This window comes from Penicillium maclennaniae (genome assembly GCF_028827695.1).
Source record: "Penicillium maclennaniae strain IBT 15551 chromosome Unknown utg000007l:1.0-4884863.0:1.0-4888362.0, whole genome shotgun sequence".
Classification (NCBI taxonomy): Eukaryota; Fungi; Ascomycota; class Eurotiomycetes; order Eurotiales; family Aspergillaceae; genus Penicillium; species Penicillium maclennaniae.
Genome location: NW_026623219.1, coordinates 2,559,715 through 2,586,951, shown reverse-complemented (window position 1 = coordinate 2,586,951; position 27,237 = coordinate 2,559,715). Strand labels below are relative to the sequence as shown.

The window sequence follows — 27,237 nt, the reverse complement described above, 5'->3', positions numbered from 1 at the left end:
AGGGCGACATGGACATGGACATGGTTGTTTGCATGATATAGACGGTTTTTTGGGCGACGATTCTGCCGTTGTTCGGGGATGTCTGGTTAATTCAAGTGAAGTGTACTGATACTGTACAAATCGATTTCTTCGTTTACCTGAAAATATCTGTCGCAATCTTTCTCGCGGTTGATTTCGTCTGAATAACCGATTTCCTATGCCGTTATGACTGCGTGACTCACGCTAATGTTCGCTCTGCCCGATGGGCCATAACGTACTCACACGCCTAACTCGATTCAAGAGATCAAGTGTGAGTGATGCTCGAAGTATCCAGTTGCTAATTACGCGCACATCTCTTATATACTTTCATTCTATGGAGCAAGTTCTCATGTTTGTAACTATACACATGGTATACGGCCATCAAATCTTCAAGTCTATCAGCCACCCAAGACGGCGATGTCAACATCCTCGATCCTCCACATGTACCACATGAAGAGGCTCCTGTGTATCAGCTGTTAATGATAAACCAGTGCAACAGGCAGGGGATAGTCACACACCTATACGGCGAGAATTTGGCCGCCAATTCTAACATATCCTTCTCCGCCATGTACTTGAACTTACCACCTCCTTTCCCTTTCAACTTGGTCACATCTCGACCAACAAATGCCGCACACCCACGTCTATATACGTGTCAGTCCGCGCATCGGTCAATGATCAAGATTTGGAAGCACTCACTGCACTCCAAGATCTCCCGTAGAAAAGACATCAGTCCGCTTCAGCGCAAACATAGCAAACATTTCAACAGACCACTTCCCCAGCCCCCGAACAGCAATAAGCTTCTCCAAAAGCTCCTCATCGCTAGCCTTCGCCAGCATCCTTGCACTCAGCTCCCCACTCGCAAATTTCTCTGCCAGTCCCTGTATGTATTCCGCTTTACGCTGACTCAACCCCGCCGTCCTTAGCGTTGGGAGATCAACATTGGCAACCTCCGCTGGCAAGGGGAACCGTGAGTGAGCGATCCCGGCCGGATCATCGATATTGAACAGCGCTAGGAATTTATTGCGAATTGACTTCGCCGCTGCGCCGGAGACTTGTTGCCCGATGATACTGCTGACCAAGCTATTGAATGGGTCGATTTGCTCCGCTAGACCCGCAGGCGAGAATAACGAGCATGGATGCTGCTCTATGACTGACTTCAGGCGAGGGTCTGTGGCGATCAGGTGGGCGGTGGCTTGTTCAAGTAGTGTCCCCGTTGTAGCCAGCGGGGGCGGCATTCCTGTCTTTGAGGGCGAGGCATCTTCTAGTCTGGAGGGATAGGCTGTTACTAATGAGCCGTGGGGGGGTCAAAAGGGTCGCATTTGTTCGGTGAGGATCCACTGGTCGGTCCAGTGGTGGTGGTGTGCGAGGTCTGCTGTTCGTGTCGTTATTAAATGCTTGGTTATCGAAACCGTTGGTCGAGAGCCCAGTCGGAGGCTCTGGAGACCAGTATGAACTCTCTGTGTTGGATTGTGGATCTGTGGAGGCTCTTGATGCTGCTTTCTTGACTGTAGAGGCTTTGCGAGGCTTGGTGATGCCATTAGTCGGTACTCGAGTCACCTTAACCGTGGCTGGTAGTTGTGCCTTGATGCTTGGGATGGAGCCCAACCGCGCTGACCGCCGAAGTGACATGCTTCTACTCCTGGCAGGAAAACCCGATCTTATTCAATGGAAAATCGGAGACTCTCGGTGTTCAGGTTGTTGTCACAGTCAAAGCTGACGGTCAAGTCGAGACCCCGGATTTCTAATTGACGCATGCCAAGCCCTACGATAACCAATCGTGAGGCTCCATAGTGGGGAAGGCCATCGACATTCGTTCTGAGCGACCAGTGCATCAAGCAAAACGGACTACATTGAATTTGTGGATATTCCCTATCTAGTCTTCATGTATCAAGGCTTCAATAAATGGCGTAACTACTGTCTAAGCTTCTTCAAAGCGGGCCTAGCTATTTTCTAATTCTTATCCTCCCGCTCTCTTCAACATCTACTCCAACGATCCTGGAGTTGATAACATCGTATATAACTATAGTACGCCTCAGCTGCTTCAAAGCTATGAATCTACCTTCTCGGGTCTTCTCTAAAACCTTCAATTTGCCCGCGATCAACATGATATGGGATCTCTAAGGACATGAGCTGTCTTCCTTTACGACTACTTCTGTGTATATGGCCGAGCATAGCCCCAATGAGGGCTTATTTCTCTTGAAAATACCTTTTTTTTGTTGATCTAGAAGATAGGCTCTAGCCGAATGATGAGCGCTAATTGGTTTGTGACATTCATCGTCAATATCGATCAGAAACAACTAAAGAGGTCCACATTTGCCCTGGGAAGGCGGATCGAGGCAAGTGAGAATCGAGTAACCAGAACTGTATACTTCAATGTTCACAATCTTTGAGCAAGTTACTCTTCTACTCTGAAGGGCACCTTAAAGGCCGAAATGCCTGGGTGCGGCATGCTTATACGTAACTAAGAGGCATAGTCGTGCTAGACGAGATCATGCAGCAGCAGAATAGGGCTTTCAAACGGGGAGTATCTCAATAATGAAACTATTAGGCCAAGTGTATGGATAACTCTTATTGACAGGATACATGGGTGACTGTGCATTGAATGAAATTAATTTATGGCGATATTATCTAGAACCTAAACACTCTCCTCAATCCAACCAGAGCTTCCCAATTCTGTTCTCTCCTTTCTATCACGATGAAAATTGTCTGTAGGCCTGAATGATCGCCTCCCATCCGCCAGGGTGATTATACTCTGTCGGATTTGACTCGCCATCAAGAATCATCACATCCGTCTTCCGCGTGCTGACAGAATACCAAACCAAATTCTCCGGACTGTTGGCAACCCGCATCATATTAGTCTGGCAATTCCCATCACATTGAACGTTATAGTTGCCCGTTCATTTGCCGTCAAAGAACGCCCACGCAGCACTGTTATAGAGAAGCACGTCCTTACCACCAAGATTGGTTGCCAAGGACGTGCGACACTTCAAGGCGCTGGAGCAGTTTGAGTAGCACCGCTACCTTGCATGTAAGGGCTTTCGGTCTGCAGCATACCGGCGTAGACATTTTGCTCCGAGTGGAAGTTGTAGTTGTATAGCCAGTTGTGCTCGGATCCGGTACCTGTTAACCAGGTGCCCTTAGTAGCTCCGACCAGAACACCGCGTCCGGTAGAAATGACAGTGTATGCTGATCCTCCGTCCAAGTTGTGGTCTGCTGTCCAGCCCCAGAAATTCTCGATATAGGCTGATGATGAAGCTGTCAAATGCATCATCATGTAGGCTGCCATGCATTGAGATGTGTCCTGTCGGTCGCAGACATCTTTGATGCTGGTCTCTGCAGTTCCGCCTACTGTGACTAACGCATTCCACAACGCGACATCTCCAGGGCTCGTTCCAGCTGCGTTGATCTCGAGAATAGTTGCGCCGGGAAGAATCTCTCCGACGCTAAACCTCATGTCTTGAATTTCAATGACCCCAAAATCATCAGGCTGACCCACTTGGACAACCGGCTTGGGGTTTGAAGCATCTTTAAATGCGTCACCAGCCCCGGAAATCACGGCCCAAGCTTCACCGGCAATGTGTGAGCCGACGGGGATCTTCAGCGTGTCTTTGACGGTGTACACGCCGTATGGGAAGTAGGTAATCTTGCAGTTTGCAGCATTTCCCGCAAGATTAGCGTTAAGCGACTCAACGTCGTCTGTGGATTCGTCGCCCTGAATGGTGTAGCCATCAACGGCTTTGACATTGACCACCTGGTCTGAGGCATACTCGGCGTAGGTAGGCTGACTGCGAGTGAAGTACTTGCCATTGGAAAGGAGCTCGTCGGGTCGACTAGTGGAGAATTCCGTACCAGTCTCATACTGGCCCGGTGTCACATTGCCCATGTCCAAGTATCAATTTTTTCGACAGCCGCAGGCTTCTCGTTTGTCCACGACGATGGAGTTTTCAGTATCGTGAACAAGATTTTGAATGAGCAATTGGCTGTTGCGGTTACCGCTGTCATTGGAGGAGTCATAAAGCTTCACCACAGTGCCCGAATTCGTAGAGTCAGAATCTAGCAGCACCATACTTCCAAGACCGTTGCTGCTCCTGTCGATGCCGAGACCAACTGTGTCGAATGTCGCGCCCTGGAGAAGAGCCGTATGACCCCCCAAGGCATCAAATGCAGTCGTGCATTCTTTGAAGTAGATGTTCTTGAAGTTGACCTGCTGGTTTGAATTCCTGATTCCAATGGCGCCACCAGTGATGTGCACATCGGTGTTGTGGAGCCTTGGTTGATGTCGATACCGATGTGTCCAGTAGAGCTGGTGGGCATGTTAATTTTGACATTGGTTAAGCCAGATCCCTGAGCGACTCCTCATTGCAAAGCGGTGATCTGCGTGTCCGCACTAAGGGCCGTTGTATCGATCACTACATTGCGCATGAGAGTCATGAAGCTCGTCTCTGGCGCCCCGTTACCACTGTCATACCCATTGATTAAGGTACCATCGCTAAAGTCCGCGGACGCCTTGAGCACCGGCGGGTTCAACGGGTTACCAGTGATCACAGTTCCGACGCGGAGATTCAAAGAGCTGCCCAGCTGGTACGTTCCTCTGGGGAGAAACACCTCAGCGGGGAACTTGGTCACACCCTGACCTTCACGACTGCCCCCAGATCCATCATCATTGATCGCATTCTGAATGCTGCTAGTCTGGTCACCGGATCCATTGGCAGAGGCGGAATAATCTTGCGCGTTGCGCCACACGGGGAATTTGGGTTTGATGTCACTTCAGGGGCGTAGCCACGGGCCCAACCAGTGTGGTCTTGTTCCAGAAGCCAGTAGGAGCTGGGAGAAGAGGCGGTGGGTCCCGTGCAAGTGTATCGTTGTCGAATCTCCCTACATCGAATGTTAATCACTTTTTGGTTATGTTGGAAGTCAAGTACGTGCCCTTTAAGAGGTGATGAAACAGCCACCGCTGAAGCCAGGGTTACAAGGCCCGCTACAGCGGTCCACTGCAAAAGATCACGCATGATCTTACGTTTGCACAGAGAACAATATATACAGAGGCCAATGCCCCAAAATTATATGTGAAGTGTGGGAGAAAGAACGACTGTAGTCTCTACAAGGCACCAGACAACGATGATGTTCGATTTATATCCAAGATCAATACTATGGTCGTATTCGCATCCAATTTCCAACTCAGTAAGTTGCTCTTCAGCACTCTCCAATTTGGGTTAGATTTCAGGAAGCTGAAGGTGTTCTGCCCCGCCTGTGGGACTGACCGATGGCTCAAGAGTGCACTTTCGCTTCAGGGGGTTTGGGGGCTATTTCCCAATTGGGTAATTGGTTTGCCATCACCGGGCCGCCTTCGAAGGAGGACTTGGCGATCGTCGTAGAATCTAGCCTAATTTCCTTGGATGATGATCGGTTTGGGTTTCTAATATGAGGGTCCCGACATTGTCAATCACTATTCCTTCGATTCTTTCTCACCAAATGCTACTTTCGGTTGCTCAGGATTACCTCTTTGGCAAAGTGACCTTGCTTTATTTTCTTTACTACCAATGAGCTTGGGTATTTGAGTATATTCTGTATTCACCACCTTGGCATAGGGTTTGTGCACCACGTGGGAAGTCGATCACCCCTCTGGGGTTTCACAGCCACTAAGAATGCCTCAAGCCCACGGCCTACGGGATTATTAGTCCGTCCTCTACACGCACGACCTTAGTCAGGGACTACGCCGCCCATACGAGCACTATATAATATAAGCAGTAGGATATATAGTATCTAGACTAAGATTTCCTCCTTCGGGGAAGGACAATCGACTACTTCGTTTCATTCTCACACCTTAATGTGTTATAGGGAAGGCTAAATAGCCACCTTACTATAGAGAGCCTTCTGAGTTGAAATCTTGGCGTCATTTTTGAACGCGCCACTAACAAGGATCATGCGAATGGACGAAAGTACAGCTTTGCATGTAATTTCACTACAAAGATCGCAACAAATGGGTGACCTAACTTTACTGGTCAGCAGAAAACGCTAAGCAAACAAAGAAAAGGGTCCTGCTTCCCACGGCTGCGTCTGCAAGACTTTGTTCCATTGTACCTCATGCAGAGCAGAGGCATGATCACATCGACTAGGTCTCCCAAATTTGCTGTCTTCCAAGCTTGATGGTCATGGTCGGGCGTAAGCTTGCAATGCTGTAAACTTTTGATGTGGAGTTTTCTATGTTCGAGGTCAAGACGAAACCAGTCTCAGTATCCTGATCAGCACCCTCATGGAAAGCACGCACCGAATCTCTCATCAAACCAGATCACCTCTCATTGAACTCCTTTTACTTAGGTACTTTCCAATATTTCATCAACCTAAATGTAGTTCCATCAAATACATACAATCTCTTTATATATTGTCTGCTACGTTAGGAGTCTTCTTACAGTCATGATTATCGGATATTCTGGTCATTCGAACCAGGTCTTGAGGCGCTTCGGCAACTCACTTCCTTAAAATAAAATACTCAATGGCTTTGTATGTTTTTTAAAAGGCTATTACGGTTCAAGTTTCTCTAGGGTCGAGCCGAACAGAGTGGGTCAGGATGTTGAGACGTCGTGTGAGTTGGCACTTCCTTAGGGCCTCGTGTGCACTAGTCTTCCCCAGATCACAGGCAATTGCAAAGTTCGTGGAAGCTGGTATCTGGGCCACGCGTCTGGATTACCAGGAGACACTTAATGTGCGATACACACGGGGTGGGCTGGCTTATGATAATTTTTTTGGTGCGTGAGATGTCTGCTGTGGACAATGAGCGTGTAAATGTGCATAGAATGCGCTATGACTATGACACTTTTAAAGTTCAGGTATGATAGAAGTTAAGTCGCTTTACTATCTTGCGGGAGACCTGAGAGCCCCAAAGATTTTGAATTTTCAACGGCCGAGACCGACTGGGCTTGAGAACAGGCTTCCTCGTTGACCAAGAATGGTGGTCTGAATTAGCATTTCGTAACTACAACTATTTTAAGCAACCCACAAACATTCGCTACCCAGATCTGGATCGTGTATCAAAACAAGTTCATTGGCAGATAACTGTTAATCTGCATCCATGGAATGCAGCATAGAGTGTATGCAGACAGCTCTCGCGATTGGAGCCAATCTTCTCCGCTCGGCCCACCGATCCAAGGATGCATCTCGAGAAACCGGGCAAGATATCAACAAGAACCACGGTCGGTCGTACGAGCTCTTTGTTACTTCATTCAGGGAGTGAAACTCTGTGCCAGTGGTCAACATCCAAATTCTAGCTGGCTGTAACGTAACTTGCCCAAAAAAGAAAGCGTCGTTCCAGCCTTGGCACTAGTCTATCAGCTTGCGTCAGCGGCATACGATGCCTGGCAAATCAGCGTAGCGCTCAAAACTAGTTCCCGACCAGGAAAAAAAAAATCTCTAGAGTGGGGTTGAGATCAACGGACGCAAATTGAAAGGTGGAATTGCCAACCAGGATTGGGATGCTATGTGAGACTGGCGAAGTTGGGTTGGGTAGATCCCGCAAAGATTGAGCCAATTCGAAATGCAAAGAATGGTAAGTTTCTGACCGAGGAAGTTCGGCGGTTTCGTACCAAGGAGTAGAAGAAGCTCGCACCCAACCCCAGGTCTAGTCAAAACGGGGCGAATAGTACGGAGATGCTCCATTCATTCTCAACTTGTCCAGGATACCCCAAGAAAGCATGGGTGGGAGTCTCGTTTTTTTGAGAATGTAGCCAGCCTCCCCTTTTTGTGTTCAAAGTAGAATCCCCCCCCCCCCTCCTTTGTCTGCCATGCATTCCACGAGCAAAGAAACATCTAGGCGTACGTGGAATGTGAGTGAAAATGCCATGATCACAATTGAACAGACAGTACGGAACTAGGCTTGACTGGGTTTCGAGGCCGCGCGGTATCCATAGTGGCGTGAGATGCACAGATCATTTTTACACCAGCTTCAAAACGGTCCAGTCGCGCTCGTGACTGTTCGTTGTCGACGCGGTCTCTACACCAGGCTAAAAACTCTTCAACAGCATAAGCGACGGTCAGTGGAGTCTACAGTGGAGTGATGAGCAGCAGGCCCGAGGCCTCCAGGCGGAGAGGTTGTTGCTTCCGTGCGATCTGAAACATGTTTACTGGTACGAACGGTCAATACACGGTACCGTAATAACCAATTTGAAATGCGCGATGTGACCATGACCTTCATCGTTCATTGCTGGTCTCAATTGACGTTTGAGTAAAATTGGCCGATGGCGAGTGTTCGACAGCAGGTTTCCAACTGTCAAGACCAGCCATTGAGTCCCAAGTTGGCCCAGAATCGCGATCAGTCCTGAAGACCTGTAACATGAAGACGGCGCCGATCTGGGACGGCAAAGCTCTAGACTGGCGATCATCATGACCACTTAAAGTGACAGGAGCTCCGACGGATAGGTGCTCAATTAATTTCTTGCAGGGGCTTTTGGATTAGGCTCTCCCTTCGAAGCACAACGAGACCGTAAGACCGACGCCGAGCTATCGGCCTGGGTAGCGCATCCTGGCGGTGCAAATAAGAATGGTCGGGTCATAACAAACACCTGCGTCTCAGCGATCGCATTTTGCCACCGACTAGTATTGCCCATGTGCAGGGGTGGGGGGGGGGCGGTGTCATGGAATTTTCGACAAGTCCCTCTCGGGTCATCAAGTCGGCACAGGGGCGAGTTGATTTCAGATAGAAAATGGGCATGTCGGCACGCAGCGAGGATGGACATTAATCCAGGGCGATTCATTCCTGCGTGCCAATCAGAGGTCAGACATACCGGGGCCGTCGACGATAGCGGCAGGGGGCTGGCGGGTCCGTGGAGGCTTGAATACCTGCAAATTTAGATCGGCCATCCAAGCGCAAGGTCTAGCCGATGGTCTCTGCTCTGGGATCAATAGGGTGGACAGGGGCGATAGGGGACTGTAATATAGCCTGTATTCCGGATCGATGAACTCATCATACCCGATTATCACGATAATAAAGGGGCCGATTTTTGAGATGATGACGACAGGCGATAGATAGCGTTATGGATAGCGTTATGGATAGCGTTATGGAGCTTGATCAATAGAGCAGACCCATCGAGATATACAAAATCACCGCGATACTTACCGAGGGTCACTCTACGCGTACTTGGACGCCAACTTTATCGGCTCAAAGCCCTCTATGCAGCTATGTAGGTAATTGCAGTACTGCGGTGGACTTGTTTTTGTTGATGTGGCAAGTACCGCATTAGGCAAGATGGTATTACTGCTGTGCAACAATCTATGCACGGTGGCAAGGCACCAAAGTACTGCTGCTCCAATGCCGGGGCCTGGCTGCGGCCGTGACACCTGGGGTGGGGCAAGCGAAACAGTTTGATCTGGAGACAGCATGACAGGTCTGTCTTATATACCTCAATTGCATCACATCCCACATTACACATCGCAGGGTAGGTGTAGACCAAAGCGCAGAAACCATGGAAACCGACAGCACACGTGTATAGGACATGAGTCCATTGTCGGATCCACATGAGGAGACACTGATGGAGAAAGGGGGCACCGCACGGGCGATTCGGTCATTGGCGAAGTGTTACGGAAACAGCGCTAGAGAAGCACTAAAACGGGCGGAAATCAGGATTGCGTTGAAACCGATGATACTAAAATTACTGATACTGTGTATTAGGTACGCCTGGGTGCCCCCAGGTACCCCCCAGGTACGCTCCTACCCACTCCCGCATTCGGTACGATGTTGTTCATTGCGTATGGTAACAGCGCGGAAACAAGAAAAAAACGCCGGACTCCACCAGCGCCTCCTTTCTCGACCCCCGAACTTCTTATTCCTTCCTCTTTCCTCCCCCCAAACCTGTCCATTCGTTCTTTCTCTTTGAGTCTTCCTACCCTATCTCCGCTTCTCTTTCGCTGAAGCCTTTCCCCTTCTTCTCGACATTCGTTCCTACATCCTTTAATTCTATACGGTATGTTGAATCTTGTTGTTGCTACTGCCCTGATATTGTTATCACATACTAACACGGTCGCGCAGAAGAATCGCCATGTCCTTCGTCAAGTACCTCCTGCCCGCGTTGGCAGCTACCCAGCTGGCCTTCGCCTCCGACTGTGAGTAGACATTGGAACTGAACATGGACATTGGTCTGACATTTGGCTCCTCAGCCTGCGGTGATACTACTGTCTCCAGCCAGTCCGATGCCGATGCCCTCAACAGCTGCACCACTGTCGACGGTGATATTAAAATCAAGTCCAGCTTCTCTGGTACCCTTACCCTGAACGGTATCCAGAAGATCTCCGGTTCCCTGACCGGCAGCAACTGCACTGCCCTCACCAGCATCATCGCCCCCTCGCTCGTGACCATCACCGACAGCTTCACCTTGAATGAGGCCACTCTTCTCACCGAGCTGAGCTTCGCTGAACTCACCAGCGTTGGTGCGATCAACTGGGAGGCTCTTCCCGCTCTCCAGTCTTTGACCTTCCCCTCTGGTGTCACCGACGCTGGTGATGTTGTCATCACCAACACTGGTCTCACCAGCCTGAACGGTATTTCCCTCGAGACCGTTGGCAAGTTCCAGATCACCGATAACACCAACTTGAGAACCATCAACATCAACAACCTGAAGAACGCCACCGACCTGGTTAACTTCGCTGGTAACTGGAACAAGCTCGAGATTGAGTTCCCCAACCTCGCCAGTGCCTACAACATGACCTTCCGTAACATCAGCTCCGTCTCCATGCCCTCTCTGGAGAAGCTCAAGGGCCAGCTCGGCTTCTGGGGTACTGAGTTCAAGTCTTTCTCTGCCCCCAACCTGACCACCACTGCCGACTTGACCTTCAACGACAACTCCGCCCTGACCAACATCAGCATGCCCGTTCTCAAGACCGTCAAGGGTGGCTTCGTTGTTAGCCGTAACGACAAGCTCGCCGACATTGATCTGCCCGAGCTCGAGACCGTCACTGGAGCTATTGACTTCAGCGGCACCTTCGATACGTAAGCACCCCATCTACCGTCCAGGTTTCCAATTCCACTGGGTGTATTTGCTAACGTACTTTCCATAGCTTGAACATGGGTGCCCTCCAGGAGGTTGACGGTGGCTTCAACGTTCAGTCCACCAACGGTACCTTCGCCTGCACCACCTTCAAGAAGATGCAGAGCGACGGTGTCATCCGTGGTACCTACAACTGCAAGGCCACCACCCCTGACCCTACCACCTCCAACGGCAAGTCTGGCACCACCTCCAGCACCTCCAGCAGCGGTACCACCGCCACCTCCTCCGGCGCTGCCTCTTCCCTGGCCATTCCCGCCACTGGCGTTGCCGCCTTCTTCCTCGCCTTCGCTCAGTTCCTGTAAGCGAGTCGAAGAAAAGATGACGTGAATCGGAGTGCGCAGAGTTTTATTGTTCTCTGAGAGAGAGAAATTGTAGATGCAGAAGTTCCACCAAGCAACGGGTTCCATTTCGTTTTACACTGCTGTTCTTATGATAATAATTCCGTCTTTGTGAGGAAAATTCACAATATGGATTCTGTCCTCGGGAGACAAACACCATCGCCGTTCATCGGAAAGGAGTTTTACTTTTGTTTATTACCCCCCGCCTTGTGCTTATTGTCTCGATATGTTTTTACTGGAGCGCGACCGTGTTCTAATTTATTAGGTTGCTATTTGTAACCCGTCCATTCCCTGAACTCTGGCATCTCCTTGTAGGCATTTCGTCGAGGTTTCTGTAAGTTGTAAAGTATTCAAGTATGCAAGGCCTCACGTAGACCATGCCTGTCTACGGCTTTAAGCCAGCATGCCCGGCCTCCTTGGATGCGCCTGTGCTCTGTGATGAGATTGAAACTTGCGATCGTGAGTCAGCTTCGGGTTCGGCATTGACAAGTAGATACTGATTTCGCCGTGCATGTGCATTCGTCGCCCTGTCTCGTGTGTGGGAAGAATGTTGTGACTTCGTCAGTGTTGTGTGATATATTTCGAAATCAATGTGATGACTACGTGATTCTTCTTGGCTACATAATGACCACTGGTGATGCGAAATATATTTCACACACTAGATATGGACACTGCGCACAGTAGAATTCACTGCCCAAGCGAGCATGGCTATAGTCTACTGAGATGTAATCAATTGTGTATTGGGTTCTATGTAGAACTACTACGTTGGGCTTTTGTTCGATCAACGTCTGTCAAGTGCCCATTGGGGACCAACGATCCTTAGAACGGACATTCAAAAACAACATTGAGTATATTGGAGGGACCCAAGTGTTCGAGTGCTCCAAGCCGAACGAGCCAACCTTGAAACATTTCTTCCAACACTGGCGATCAATGATATCATGATTCAAGGCGCTATTCTAGAGGTTTTGCTAATATCCTCGGTCTCTTCAAACTTCAAATATTGTCCAGTTTCTAGATAGTCACATATGGCGAATATTCTGATATCATTCCAAAGTGTTCAAACATGGGCTCCTGACCAACTGAGCGTTAAGCATATCCTACCTGTCTAAACCGGACAAATGGACGCAAAATCCATATTCGCCAAGAACACAACAAAACCCGGAGATATGACGCACAAATGAAAATCAAACCACCCCTCAATACCAAGTTTGATATCATGAAAAGACAAAAGCACTATTCGCTAGCATATCCAAATCCCAGATCAGGTTCACCGCCTCAACACTGATCTACGGACCAAAAGAACCCTACAGCATCATCAAACTAAGACCACGAAAGGCGCCGATCACAAGCACCCCTCCAAAAGCAGACATTTTTCAGATGAGGCAATCCTCCGAGCCGAGGACCAATATTTCCAGGGCTTTCCAGGGTTATCCGAATCTGCACCTACTCGCATCAAGACTAACCGCTAAGCAATATACTGGACCCCGAGGTGCCCGAGGTACAAAAGTACTCTAGAGGAAGAAGAGAGAAAAAAAGGATATCGATGACGACAACAATAAAAAAGAATCAATCCACTTCGCCGTTTTGTAGACCAAAACCCCCCCGCCCCCTCCCAGCCTAACACTACGCGAAAGTACCCACCGAACAAGTGCTTCGATTTCTTCGATTCCATCCGAGATGAAACGAAGATCTCGTCCAAGATAGGGAAGTAGATCATAATTGCCGAGCAGAAAGCAAACTATCATCGCCAAACCCGAGAACCCCAAAACCAAACTCAATCTCAAACAAGGACGTCGAACTTCCCAATTTGCCCCGCCCTGTGAGCCTCGACTGTGACACGCATTCTCTCGACTGTGGAAGTGGATAGATCACACCGAGCGGTTCGGGACGCCTAATCCGATTCGAGGATCAAATGGACCATCCAGGCCCTGAGCCACTTGGAGCATTGAGTAGGATCGCGGCTCCAGGCGTGTTCCCGGGCTACGGTGATGGGACATACTAACCCAGAATCGGGATGGCGGTGGTGTTAGGGTGTGGCCAGGAGTGGAATTGGGACTCCAGGTTTGACGGGGTTGGGAATCAGTAGGTTTAGGTGGGGTTGAGCCCAATTACATTGAAGTGTTCTTGGTGGGATTGAGAGGGAAAATCTAGAAATGGATCGAAGGGATCGTCAGTGGTGCTGATGGGTGGCTGGGAGAGAGAGGGGTTACGGATGAATGTTAAGGAACGGGGCGGACGGGTGTTTAACTTAGCAGTCATATTCAATTGTCATCTTATCTAGAATGGGAGAACCAGAAATATTGTTTTTATGTCTTTAGATTGGAAATTATAATGATGGGCAGGGGCTTGGAGGATACGTTGTGCCGGTAGTTTTGTCCCTTCCCTACAAGGACGTACATCTGGATCGTGGCTGCACGACAGTGCGGATGTAGGTACACAGTAATGAGCGATCAATGCGATGGACCTGGGCGGGGGCGTTCGTGTGATTAGGGTTCTGTAGTTGGTGATGATTTAGATGGGGCCCGCTGGGTCGAGGTTGAATCTTTGATGGTCGGAGGCTGGTCTGGGAAAGTGGGGATGTTGGTTCAGGGCTCGACATTCAATCTGATTCTTTATGAGCGTGTTCCTAGTGAGCTGGCATTGTCCATTTTTTTTTTCAAAGTATCGAGCCACCTCGGCACCTTCTGATCGGCAAAAATAAACTTTTGATGGACATGGCGCTGTCAACGCTGGACCCCAAATAGCACCGAGGTTGGATTGATTGGACAGGAAGACCGGGAGGATTATAAGCTCCCTGTTAGTGTCTCTGATCTTGGGGACGGCGAGTCGAAAGATGCCTCTTTCATGGGGGGAGGGGGAATGTCCAGTATCAATCGGCTTCGAGATTATGGACTCTGGCCAGACACTCTGCAAACAAGGGTGCCCCTCGAGCTCGATACGCCTCCACGCACCTAAGTGCAGGCACGTAGAGGTCTTGAGATAGAGGTCACAAATGGTGGAGCTGAGTAGATGAAGTGGCTTCTCGAGGAAAGATGAAGCAGGTGGCAAAGAGTGTACGTTGGCGTGGTCCCGCGTACTTTTTCCCTCGTTCCTCTTGAAGGTGTCATGATCAATGATCAATGATGGAAAGGTCCCAATGCATCTGCAAAGGGTACCTGAATGGAAGTGTAGGCAGGCAGCCCGACCCACCATGAGATACGTTCGCCTTGCATCGGAGGCAACCTAAGATCCAGGTAATGGAGACTCGTGCCTGAGTTCGAGCGTCAAGTTTTCGCAAGTCGTACGAGGACTACGATCGAGGAGGAGCTCCACGGGCTCGGGGAAGTGGGTTGGCGCGACATGTCAGATGCGGCCGACTTGAGTTCCTCAATATACCCGATTATGCGCCTTGGCGCGACTAGAGATGTATGGTACCTGTGGTCCTTGCAGGTGGTGGCCACTCGGGGAGGTAAGAATTGGGCTATTTTGTCGAGGAGGTGCTGGGTTTCGAAGGGGCCATAGGCACATTGTGTGTTTTCTGAAAGGAAATGAGCCAGATCTGAGAAATTTTATACTTTGATGAGTGCTTTACTCTAGGCAAATGTCAGAATCTTGTGGATCTGCTTGCTAAATTGATGACTCCTATGGTTTCCTGGCCCTTGCGGCGCTCCTCTCATTATATCATGTATGGAGTGCAATTATCTGTGCGTCTCCCAGAATATCATGTTCGATAGTGGCAAGCTTGATTCGGCTGGTGATCATATGATCATAGCCTCATGGCAAAAACGACGTCCTCGGTAGCCCATACAAGACTCCATAGTGTACACATCCCCGATAGATTCATGCGTCCCACTGAATCAAGCACGAGTGATTTCATACACGCCATTTGACCGGGATGCTGGTGGCGAAAGTGATTTCCCCGATGGGAACGACTGCACGTACAGTAGCTCAAGGTGGACTACTAAAAAAGAGGAGATGAACGATATGGAGACTAGAAAGCTCACTCTTAGGAAGATCAATCTGAAACTGAAGAATTTCATCGAGACTCAGCCAATTGATTTTTCATTGTGTGTCCACTGCGCAGTGGGGTGTGGATGAGAGAGGAGCAGGGTGGGGTACAGTAGTCTGCGGTAGTGGAAGTATGATGGGTGGCGGTTCCAAGTAGTACAGTACTGTAGGGAACATGGATCTTGCATCGGGAAGTGAGATGCATGAACCGGTCCCATTGAACGCATATTTGGCGGATCTAGGCCCCAATATGTGGAGAATGAAGATCACGAGCAAGTTTTAACCGAGATCTTAAGATCTCAACTAAAGATCGAGATGGGTGACCCGATCATGTAGCACAAGCATTATGAAACTCACGGTGTACCCATATTGCACTCCATATACGAGCCGCAATGTCATATTGCGACGGTTGAAACTTGACAGGTCAAGCGGGTCACGGCTGAAGTTACTACTGGCCACTATTGAGAATAACTTGGCGCGAGGAGAGCCAACAGCCGGTCATGATTCGTCACCAGCTGCGGAGAGTACCTGGCCTGACACCGTGGAGGCGTCACTGATCAAGCCTGGCCCTTGCACCTGGAGCCACACGGCCGCATGCTATATGAAGTGGAAAGACATGGGAATCGAATCCCGACCTACAGCGTCCGGCGTAACTATCTGAAAATAGCACATTGCATCTGTTGATCTGCCAGAGTAGATACAGTGGCTTTCTTGTAGCCCTCAACCCGAAGATCGGGTTCAGACTTCTGATCGTGGATCCGTGAACTCAAAAATTGCCTGTGCTGTACCTGTCGGATTTCCGGAAGTGCTTCATCATAGAGTAAGGTCAATGCACGTCACTCAAAATGGCAGAGGGACGTGATTATTCGAAAGCCATTTAGGCCTGATGGGTCCGGGGAAGAGCCGGAAGGACTGAGTTTGTGAGCTCGAATGGTTCGTGCCTGGTTGTTTTCCCCTCATGTGCTCATGCAGCAGCAGCCGCTGCGTGCGGGCTGCAAACTCCTCTTAGGCAAATCCGCGGGTCCCTGAGAGATCCCGGGTCGCATGCGGGTACTTGTTACAAATTGATGCAGCATGAGGTCGTGAGTGTCGATGGGGTGAGTGGCGGGGAATAGGGGAGAACGAGGACCTATACACTTGTCGTCCTGCCAACACTGCCCGACAGCCCCTTTTCACACTTTCCCAGCCCAGGCTAGAAGGGACATTCAACCACACCGTGGTCATATCATTATAATTGGGAGTGTGCGAGAACGTGGGAACTTGTGCGAAAGCTGGGTCCAGACGGGATGAAATATGACAGCTCTGATCGCAAGAGACCCCGAGACCCACATCGAGCTCGTAGCGACCACGCACGGGATGCTAGAGCGTGTACGCACATCGATAATTTGCTGAGATCGTGCAGTGGATCTTAGTCCCATCAGCGCCGGGGAACGTGCAACTATTAGGGCTTGACCCCAGCGAGGCTGTGGTGGGCTACGGGCTATGGTAGACTCGCTCTGACTCGCCCAGAGGCTACGGATATTAACGTCCGTGTGTCAATCTATCGTTTTTCACCCATTCCAAATCAACGCCATCCTCCTGATTCGGCGACTGACAGGAAACGTATCCTGGTCGCTGGGACGCCGACCCAGCTCGGTGGTTGTCCCCGAGCGATCTCTATCGCCTCGGGCTGCTTGCTGCTCGTGATTTGCCTACCCTGGAATGACATCCTGTTGAGATTAATTTGGAAGCAATGGACCCTCGTAATGATTTGTCGTGATCATCATGACACCTCAATGTCAATAGTTGATATTGTCCGTTTCATGGAAAAGGCGGTGCCGTGGTTTCATGGCCAAGAACCTTCTATAGTTCGCCTATCGATTGGCAACCTCCTCGCTTGTCGCAAGTTGAGACGTGATCCTTGCTTGATTTCCTTTGCATGACCGAGGAATTGAATTATCCTGGAGCATCCTCGAGGGGGATCGACCGTGCAAACGAACCCCCTTGATGGTTCCTACGACAGTCATAGAAGGTTCTCCTGAATATCGACGCATGCAATCGAGATTGGAGGCGACTTGAGCTACCGCCAGATACCTGAGATGCTACAGCGAGCGTTTCATGATGCATCAAGTCAGTGTAGCGGGAAATAACCGAGATTTGACCGTATGCACGACAGCTCCTGGGCGAACCCAGCCGATTGAACTCTTTTCCCCAGGGTCGAGAAACCTGTGTCCCACGATGGAGACTCGTGTATAGAGACCAGAGCACCGGGGATTGCCTCTGTGAACAGTCACATCGGAGGATTATTAGATGGAATAGTAAACGGTCCAGGTAAACATGGGGAACTAGAGAGAATGGCAGACTATTGATGCAAGGGCAGTGCCTCTAATAGCCCATAGCCTCTTTCCACGACGTAATATACTTCCCCCGTGTCGATCTTGACACCAGCATGGCGGACAACAAATCATGGACTGCGGATCCTCGCACTGAACCTGCTGCTCGGGCGCGATCGCACCACACTTACTGGTCGATCTTATGGGCTGCGACGAGGAACTCGTCCGTGCATGATGTGACAGATACCCTGCGATAGCGTTCGCCATAGATCATTCTGTTCATGCTCTGCCACTTCCTCCCAAAGTGGCTAAGCTAGACGGTCCAGAGCCCACCCGGGAGGTCCAGGGTCGCTTCCCCGTCGCCGTGGGTCCCTACGCCATGCATCATGCACAATATCTCTGTATGACATCCCGGTCTTCCGCCGAGTCCATGATCGGCCATGATCGTTCGTTCCCCTCTCTTGGGTCGGGAGAGAGACAGAGGGAGAGAGAGGTAACCTGGTCTCGGGCCTTCAGGGACACAATCTTGGATATTTCCAAAAGTACCCTGGCCCCCCCTCGTCATCGACATATAAACATGCACCCAGCCCCGTCTGTTCTCGATCAGAAGTGTCTCACTCATTGTCTTCGCCTCGTGGAGTTTATTCCCCTCGCTTTCTTTGTTCATATCTATACGACCCCCTCCCTTTTGGTTCCTACTGTGTGTTGCGCATGAACATCGCCATTGTGTTCATCACTAGCCGTCTACTTCGACTACGTACCATTTTGAAGAACAACCGAGTGTTCTGTCCCGTACATAGTATCTTGAGATCGATTCATCAACATCTCTTGTTCCTGCACATATAGTTCGCGCTTTGATTCTCGACAACATCTTACAATGAATGAGCAAATGGCCAACATGACTGATGACATCCAGCGACGCTGCTCGCTTCCGTGAGTAAAGAATGCTATTATACAAGACGATAATTCGACTAACGGCATTGACTCAGCTCTTTGAAATCCTCCACCTCCGACATCGGGTCTGGCCTGGGCGAGGACCGTCGTCTTCCTCCTCTGCCTCGTATGGAGCCGTTACCACGAGGTCCCTTCAGTCCCTTCCACGCAAAGGAGGCCTTCGGCCCTACTACACCGGGTCCCAACGACGCTTTCCAGTTCAAGTCTTCCTGGTCCGGTGGCGAGCAGATTGTTGGTCCTCCCTCGCCAGCTAACTCCGCCGAAAGCTCCTGGCAAGAGTCCTTCGCAGCCCAGAAGGCTGTCTCCTCTGACTGGCCTACCGATCTATCCCAGCCTGAGATCATGGCCCTGATTGCTCCTCAAAATATCAACCGCAAGGCTCCTCTACAACAACTTTGTGGCCGTAAGCGTAAGAGCAGCACTGACAGCGGCGACCCCGATGACCAGCGCGAGAAGCACCGCATCGCCGAGGGCAACCGCCGCAAGAACCTGAGCCAGCTCCACCGCGAGCTTGACGCCCGGATTCATGACTTCTTCCTAGAACGTGCCGGCTGGAACCCATCCAAGAGTCTGCCTCAATCCAAGGAGCACATCGTGCAAGGCGCCGTCTACTTGATCGACTTCATGCTGGCTATCATCATGCACCTTATCCGCCAGGAGCAAGTTACTCCCCAGCTTTCAGAGAAGCTGCAACCCCAAGTCCGGTGCATGCAGCTGCAGCAACTGGTGACATCCCTCCAGCAACAGAACCAAACCGCACAGTCGCAGCTCCGCGCCGCAAAAGCCGAGAACGAGCTCCTGGCCGACCGCAACCGTGCCCTCGAGTTCCAACTCAAGTCCTACGAGCAAATGTTCCGTTCCCCCAAGGCCGAGATTGGCAGTCCCCGCCCTTTGATCGATGTGCCCGAACACAAGCGCCAGAAGAAAGCCCTCCCCGGCATGCGAGTCTTCTGCGATGAGATCAATGCCACAATGGGCCCTCAAACACCAATCCACCACGAACCCCTGCACAGCGCCACCTCACAGACCTTCAGCAGCTCATACTTGACTACAACGCCACCGGTGACTGGTCCTTCCTCCCCTGCTTTCCCGACATCGCAGTCCTCGTTCACTTTCCCGGCTTCGCGCCGCCAGTCTCTGATTCCCTCGCCGTGATCGGAGACTCATGATGCATGCCGATATTTATTTCTGATGTGATATGACTCTTCTCTTCTGCCCCGCTATAGGTGGCCCCCTTGCAGACGGCGGCGATTTACCTTCTTGCCCCCCTGCATCTTTACAAACCTTGACCCTGAAAACCTCCGTCTGACCTCGCCTGCCTGTTACTCCCTTAGCGTCTGCATTGTAACAATATTTCCTCTTTTCTTGGGTGACGTGGTCACTGTTTGGCTTGGTGTTGTGCTTTCGTTGGTTCGCTTCTTTCGTCTATTTTTCCTTCAGCTCTCTACAAAGAAGGGTGGCTTTTGTTCTTCACTTACTTCTTGGTTTCCTTCATTTGCTTTGTGAATCCTGTGGAGTTGTTCGCGATATGGATATATGATATGCTCAGTTTTTTCTTTTTCTCTTGCACAGTTTCTTCCCTTTTGTCACTTGGTTCGAATTTCTCATTGTCTATAGTCACGACCGTCAATTAATGATCTTTTTACAAGCATACTTGTCTACCGTAGAATCTCGTAAGCTAATCGGCCCTTTTGGGGTTCAATTCCTTGTCTAACGAGTCAGACGGTATCTCTGAAAAGATGTTGGCAATCCTTGTATGGCGTGAGACCTTACAAAGTCCAGAGCTGAAAAGTGGAGCCCTGTGTGGAGAAGTCGCAGGCAGACGAAATCTGCACAAAATCCGCCATGGCTCTTGGCAGAACATTCAATAGTCTCTAGGTGGTTTTAAATAGGTCAAGAGAATGTTGTGAATATAGGAAAGTACCCAAGAATTACGTATCTTGTGCTAGGAGCGGGTAGAGCACCTTTGACCTAAGACGGAATGGACCCGATCGAGGCCACGCTGTACTAACTCTTACATTTGGTCTAACGAAGATTAAGCCTTGACGTCTTCGAAATAAAATCTAGACAATGCATTCATATCTTCTTCTTTGTTATTCTCCTCTCACCTCTGCTATCCTCTACCCACCATCGCGTGGCCTACTAACGCCACGCCCGGTTGAAATGAGGAAATTGAGTCGTTGCCGTTGCCGTACGTCGGGAACACGCAATGTCAGGCCAAAAAAAAAAGAACACTCAGGGGCAAGACCACAGATGCGCGTGCTTCGTGGACAACGACAACCAACTAGATATGAATACATTGAATCTGAAACGGCCAAAGATGCTTATGTCTTTTGATCTCGTAGATGGCTGATCAGGCGTCACACGAGTCGCTGCTATAGAAAAACTTTCAGGGTGTCTCCGTGCTGTCAAAAAGTCCTCGGGGATGAAGACCGGCATCTCGTAGAGTTGTGACGGATTCAAGTATCTAGACAATTCCAAGATAGAGATAGAGATGAACAAGGCTAAATAGACACCAAATACAGTGTAATCCTCTACAATCCGAATTATGTGTCTTGTCTCAGCGTTGTGGTTTTAGCCGTTCCCGCTTGGCAAATCCCCCGTCGATCCCGTCCTCCTCTTTTCCTCCTCCCTACCTCTACTTTCATTCACCCCATCGCTCCACGTCCACGACTGTGGTCTTTCGTCCTCTCAGGCCTCATTCGTTCGGTCGGTAAGGGGTTTTCAACGGGCCTGCGATCGAGACCCCGGGATCGCCGTTTTGCAAGGCTCCTGAGTTCCAACACCCATATTTATCCATCATGTTGTTGCCAAAGGGCGGAGTTACCTGGAAGTCCGCCAGAGCCCGGTTACCACCGTGGCGGGCAGTCCTGGTTCTACTGACCAGGACGCGATTCCTCGTCACCATTGCCGTGACGGGTCTGGTTATCCTGCTATGGCGCGGCGTCAGCAAGTCCGCGTCGGAGATGCAAAAGTATGTACATCGTGTCCTTGCCCGGTCTGTGATTCCTGCGGCGTGTACTAATCTCGATGATCTAGTTTCTACTGTTATGGCTCGAGCAAGTCACCGATGGAGATGTCCCTGAACGAGATGGTTGAGTGGAATGCCCACTCACAAACCCCCGTCCTCTTCAACCACCACGCACCCTACGAAGTGAACAGCACCTCTATCACCGAGGTCAACCTGAACCCTATCAAGTCTTCCATCCAGGCAGTGTCCAACCGCGAGCGTGTACTTATCCTCACCCCCCCTTCGCGACGCCGCCCCCTACCTCGAGAAATACTTCGACCTCCTTTATAAGTTGACTTACCCGCACGAGCTGATTGATCTCGCCTTTCTGGTTGGCGATTGTAAGGATGACACTCTGGCCAACCTGGCGTCCGAGCTGGATCGTATCCAGAACCACGCCGATGAGAAAATTCGCTTCCGCAGCGCTACCGTTGTTCGCAAGGACTTCGGCGCCGATGTCGAGATGACCGTTGAGGAGCGACACTCGTTTGCTGCTCAGGGCCCTCGTCGCAAAGCTATTGGTCGTGCCCGCAACTACCTACTCTACTCCGCTCTCAAGGCCGACCACTCCTGGGTCTATTGGCGCGATGTCGATATTGTGGACTGCCCCGAACGCATCTTGGAGGATTTCATGGCCCACGACAAGGATATTTTGGTGCCCAGTGAGTGAAATTTTTTTCTCTAAAGGGGGCTGTGGATGGTCGGGCTAATATCTCCGATGCAGACATTTGGTTCCACCGTTATCGCGATGGCCGTGATATTGAAGGTCGCTGTAAGTCATTACCCGTGTATTCGTTTCCTTCGCTCGTCTCACGTTTCCAATAGTCGATTATAACTCGTGGATCGAATCCGACAAGGCGATGCGCTTGAAGCAGACCCTTGACCCTAACGTCATTTTGGCCGAGGGCTACAAGGAGTACGACACCGGCCGCACATACCTGGTTAGCATGGGAGACTGGCGCAAGAACAAGGATGAGGAGGTTGAGCTTGACGGCATCGGTGGCGTTAACATTCTCGTCAAGGCCGATGTCCACCGCTCCGGTAAGGGAGACTCCGATGTTCTTGACCAATGCATTCTAACTAGCCTGACAGGTATCAACTTCCCTTCCTACGCTTTCGAAAACCAGGCCGAGACTGAAGGCTTCGCCAAGATGGCCAAGCGCGCTGGCTACCAGGTGGTTGGTCTGCCCAACTACGTGGTCTGGCACATCGACACGGACGAGAAGCCCGGCAACCTGGGAGACCGCAAGGCGTACTAGATGGCATAGCCTGCACTTCTTTCGCCGGGAAGCGGTTGACTCGGGATCTTCCCCGCCGCGTCCCCATCAATTATTTCTCACCGGAGCAGCACAGTGTGTTTAACGGTGTTTCGATATTCCATCTGTGATCCGATCCACACCTCGCTTTCTGGAGGGATGGTCGGCGGAAAGCCTAATGATTTCCATAATCCAATCTTCGTGTCGCGTTCTCAGGGAGTGTGCGTGTATTTGTTACCTGGCGCTATTGGGGAAAATATTGCTTGGCAGAAAGCAGGTCTATAGAGTTCCTCCGTGTCCAAGACCTCATGTACTGAACTTGTTCTTATCCTGTGGTCATATTTCCTTCTCTTTTGGGAGAAGGAGTCTTTGAGTGATTTGCCGCGATCGATGCAACGCGCCTTTTCTTTTCTTCTTTCTTGCAAACTCCTCTCAGGGACCGAAAACCGGACCGTTACTGTCATGTCGTGATCATTTTCCTTTCTTTCCCAATTTTCCTGACCGGATCAATCATCTTTTATCTTTCTGGGTTCTACACAACCTTCCAATGGATGGTCTTTAGCATCCACTGTACGAAGAGCTGGATATAGAGCTGCGCGGAAGTGGAACAAAATTGTGGCTTAACTACGTGTATATAATTTAAACAATTCTCATTTTGACTACTTGCCGATTTCCCTGACAATCCACTACATCCGGACCCGGCTACACAAGCCTCGGAACAATCGCCGACCCCCTTGGCTCTCTACCCTCCCACAGCCATTGGCCCATAACAATTCAGCGCAGCCTTTCCTCCCAATCAACCCAATCCTCAAGCAAAAAAAAGCCGCCTTCAGCCGCAACTTTCCCAATGCTAACCCACGCTGTGCAGCGGATCGTCCCCGCTTTCCCCCACGCTCGGCAGTCGTTCTTCCGCTCCCCCTCCAGATTCTCTCCAAGTCTACCAACCACCTCTTCCATCCTCACACCCAAATCATCATACATTCGCACGATGTCTTCCGCTCCCACAAAGAAAGAGTTCCTCTGCATCCTCCCCGACAAGCCGGGCATGCAGGCCAAGCGTCTCGAGGTTCGGCTGTGAGTTTACTTGCTCCCCGCATGATGTATTGAGACCCCAATGGAGGGACAATTGACAAATGTGATGCAGTGCCCACCTTGCTGGTATCAAGCCTAACGTTGAGTCTGGTTTCATCGTTGCTGGCGGTATGTCCTCTTATTTGCTTTTTGTTTTCCATGCTCGAATTGGCTGAGATCAGCTTGCGTTGCTGGCTGTATATTATGGCCGACGTCGATAGGACTTGCAAGCTAATACAAGCCCGGGATAGGTGCCATGCTCGAGGCTCATCCGGCTGATGGCGAGACTCCTTCTTTTAAGGGTAGCATGTTGCTCGCCCTTGCGGAGAGCGAGGCTGAGGTTCGCGCCTTGCTGGAGAAGGATGTCTATGTTTCTAACGGTGTGTGGGATATGGAGAAGGCTCAAATCATTCCGGTATGTTTATACTGTTCCCGCGGGCTCTTGGGAAGGTACTTTTGCTAATTGATGTCGCTGTATTAGTTTAAGTCTGCTGTGCGTGAACAGCTCAAGCTGTAAACAAGGATAGACATGAAAATAGAACATCCTGTAAGAAGCGAATAAGCTTTCAAATTTCTACCATTGTTTTCCTAGGTTGACAGTCACTCCAACAATTCAAATCTGTGGACTGCGAATATCCTACATGGTTACATGGAAGTAAGGACGCGTTTTTCAACTAGATCGGAAATCCCCATTGTCGCGTGCTGGAATGGCAACAGCAGCGCCGACTAAGCCGCGGAGAGTGAGGCAGTAGCGCAGCTTACAGTTTTACAATGATGCTGTAGATGAATGGCTATGCTAAAGATATAAGGGACTCAAGTTGGTTCAAAGATATCCTGGGACTGTCCTGTCGGATACCTAGTGGTATCGATGCAAACGTGGCAAACACCCTCTTTATCGCAGACATCAATGGATCTCAACCTCTGCACCTTCGCATAGCTCCAACAACAATTATGGCTCCCGAGTCAGGCCCGCCCAAGGGGGCCATGATGTCGCTATATGCAAATCTACTCGATCCCTCCGCTGAATCCGCGCCTGGGACGATTTCCCGCGCACCCGTTGTCTTCAAACAAAGCTCCGAGACAGACGTGCAACCTGACGATGCGGCTGCAAAGAAGCAGCAAGTTAACGCTGGTACTTTTGAATTTCTTCGAAACTCTCAGACATGATAGACTCACCTTCTCTCCACCTGATAGCTTCGCTCCGATTCCAACCCACCAAAAGACCACAGTTCGCGAACCAGAAACCCAAGCCCAAACCTACACTGCCCAAGGCTGTGCTAGCTGGCGCAGGTCAGGCCTCCAACTCTGCCGCACCCGTGAAGACTTCCTTAGCGGACTGGGCGGGCACAGAAGATGATGACTTTGGGTATTATCAGGGCGACAAGCGGCCGCGCGGTGGGAGAAAGAAGCGCAAGAAGAACCGCGAGCCGCAGGCAATCATGCAAGACTGGGGTGATATTTATGATCCATCGAGACCGAACAACTACGAACAATATCGACATAGCGACGAGAAGATCTTGGAAGTTCGTGACTGGAAGGACAGGCTATATGCGCATCGGATGAAACGCTCCCTGAGCAGGGATTCGGACAGCGACGACTACGATCGACCAGTCAACCGTACGCTCATTGTTTTTACAATGGAAGGAATTATGCTAATATCCCAACAGGGCAATTCGCTCCTCCGAGCAGCTTTGCGCCTCCCCCGAATATCAACGACACTACACCTCCGCCTCCACCGTCTGTCCCTGACGACCCATTTGGAGAAGATGCCTTTGCTCGTCGCGCACGCATGAGCCAGCAGCAGAATGATTACGACCAGACTCAGCCTCCACCGCCCACAGAAGAACCTCCCGCTCCACCTCCATCCCGCCCTCTAAACGCCTTCCAACCCGCCTCCGCAACCATATCCCGCGCACCCGTGCGCTATACACTCCCACCAGCCCCAGAAGATATTCCCGCCTCTGAAGCCGAACTAGAACAAGTTCTCGCCGGAGAACAAGCAACCGAGAATGAACCTGAAACCGAATCGGGCGAAGACGCAGCCCGCTCTTACGACCAGGCCAGAAGGGCTTCGCAGAGCGTCTCCTCTCAAAATATGGCTGGACCAAGGGCTCTGGGCTCGGTGCTACTGGCTCTGGCATCGTCAAGCCTTTGCAAGTCAAGGCTGAGAAGCGTAAGAAGAGACCGGACTCTGAAGGCGGAGGATTCGTGACGCCCGCTGGACGGGGCACGATCATCGGCGGCAAGAAGAAAGGTGGTGATGATACAGGAAAATTTGGGCCTATGAGTGAGGTTATTATTCTCAAAGGGATGTTGGATGGAATGGATCTCGAGAGTGAATTGCATGCTGCGGAGGGCGGTGGCTTGATGCAGGAGATCGGGGAGGAGTGTAATGAAAAGGTAAGTGCTCTTGTCTCCGCCCGGAGAAGGGTTAGCGCTAATTGTGCTATAGTATGGGAGCGTGGAGCGAGTTTACATTGCACGCGACGTAGGAAGTCCTGTTCCTGTCTTTGTCAAGTTTACTAGTCCATTATCGGCTTTAAGAGTATGTTTCTCCTTGAAATATCTCCGGCTTGTACTAATATGAAACAGGCTGTGAATGCTTTAGAAGGACGGATATTCAATGGCAATGCCATACAGGCTCGGTTCTTTGAGCGTCAGAAGTTCGAAGATGGAATCTATGTGGATTGATGCTATTTCTATCAAGCTTGGCACAATACAAAACACGTAGATGCACAATTCGAAATATACCAGCTGTGTAACAGCCTTTAAAACTAAGCCCTTTTAGCTAAATTTTGAAAACGAACCTTCAACCCTCAAAACGTATCCCGGTCAAACAACCGCATCTCCATTGTTCTCGATGGCCAGGCGTCTTCCCGTGTAGTCGCCCGAAGCATTTGTATTGGAATTGGAATCCCGGTCCTGGGCTGGGTCCTGGATCTGATCATTCTTCTAGGAACCGGAATGTAAGAGCGTTGGGTCCTAGGCGTAGGCTGAGGTGAGTCATCATAGGAGGACATTGAGCCTGAAGAGAAGGGAATAGGCGATACAGAATTATTGAGCCATCGCTCGACCATCTCGTTGGCATGGGTGATACCTGGCCCGTAGAGCTCATCTGCATAAGGAACATCTTCACAGTTCCAGTCATCATACCTTGCGATTGATTCCTGGCTCGCGAGGTTTGTATCCGTTGTAGTAGCTTCTCTGGCCTTTGTCACTGCCAGAGGTACAGGCTTCCCTCTTGCACAAGTTCTCAGT

At 50.4% G+C, this 27,237-nt stretch overlaps 7 protein-coding genes across 7 annotated transcripts; 5 read left to right on the top strand and 2 right to left on the bottom strand.

Moving 5' to 3' along the window:
• Positions 1-86: 86 nt before the first annotated feature.
• Positions 87-1,647, bottom strand: alkA (DNA-3-methyladenine glycosylase II; the record flags this gene model as incomplete). The annotated part of the gene is made up of 5 exons (XM_056969845.1): positions 87-137; positions 432-480; positions 537-659; positions 715-1,303; positions 1,428-1,647. The coding sequence occupies 5 exons, from the start codon at positions 1,645-1,647 to the stop codon at positions 87-89; spliced, it is 1,032 nt and encodes a 343-aa protein (XP_056819877.1).
• Positions 1,648-3,004: 1,357 nt separating this feature from the next.
• On the bottom strand, positions 3,005-4,782 carry N7477_008181 (glycoside hydrolase family 55 protein; the record flags this gene model as incomplete). The annotated part of the gene is made up of 3 exons (XM_056969844.1): positions 3,005-3,877; positions 3,950-4,321; positions 4,429-4,782. Coding segments are annotated over 3 exons (1,599 nt in total), but the record flags the coding sequence as incomplete, so codon positions are not given.
• A 5,264-nt stretch (positions 4,783-10,046) lies between these two features.
• On the top strand, positions 10,047-11,353 carry ecm33 (GPI-anchored protein Ecm33; the record flags this gene model as incomplete). Its single annotated transcript, XM_056969843.1, has 3 exons — positions 10,047-10,110; positions 10,165-10,993; positions 11,062-11,353. The coding sequence occupies 3 exons, from the start codon at positions 10,047-10,049 to the stop codon at positions 11,351-11,353; spliced, it is 1,185 nt and encodes a 394-aa protein (XP_056819875.1).
• A 7,212-nt stretch (positions 11,354-18,565) lies between these two features.
• Positions 18,566-19,797, top strand: N7477_008179 (putative HLH DNA binding domain protein; the record flags this gene model as incomplete). The annotated part of the gene is made up of 2 exons (XM_056969842.1): positions 18,566-18,621; positions 18,678-19,797. 2 exons carry the CDS (start codon positions 18,566-18,568, stop codon positions 19,795-19,797), a joined length of 1,176 nt encoding a protein of 391 aa, XP_056819874.1.
• Positions 19,798-21,443: 1,646 nt separating this feature from the next.
• Positions 21,444-22,911, top strand: N7477_008178 (ANP1/MMN9/VAN1 family protein; the record flags this gene model as incomplete). Its single annotated transcript, XM_056969841.1, has 6 exons — positions 21,444-21,616; positions 21,682-21,874; positions 21,945-22,314; positions 22,377-22,424; positions 22,478-22,693; positions 22,745-22,911. The coding sequence occupies 6 exons, from the start codon at positions 21,444-21,446 to the stop codon at positions 22,909-22,911; spliced, it is 1,167 nt and encodes a 388-aa protein (XP_056819873.1).
• Positions 22,912-23,896: 985 nt separating this feature from the next.
• Positions 23,897-24,496, top strand: N7477_008177 (uncharacterized protein; the record flags this gene model as incomplete). Its single annotated transcript, XM_056969840.1, has 4 exons — positions 23,897-23,982; positions 24,075-24,108; positions 24,221-24,394; positions 24,461-24,496. 4 exons carry the CDS (start codon positions 23,897-23,899, stop codon positions 24,494-24,496), a joined length of 330 nt encoding a protein of 109 aa, XP_056819872.1.
• A 266-nt stretch (positions 24,497-24,762) lies between these two features.
• On the top strand, positions 24,763-26,670 carry N7477_008176 (uncharacterized protein; the record flags this gene model as incomplete). Its single annotated transcript, XM_056969839.1, has 6 exons — positions 24,763-25,111; positions 25,174-25,596; positions 25,647-25,897; positions 26,044-26,379; positions 26,432-26,524; positions 26,572-26,670. The coding sequence occupies 6 exons, from the start codon at positions 24,763-24,765 to the stop codon at positions 26,668-26,670; spliced, it is 1,551 nt and encodes a 516-aa protein (XP_056819871.1).
• Positions 26,671-27,237: the final 567 nt, after the last annotated feature.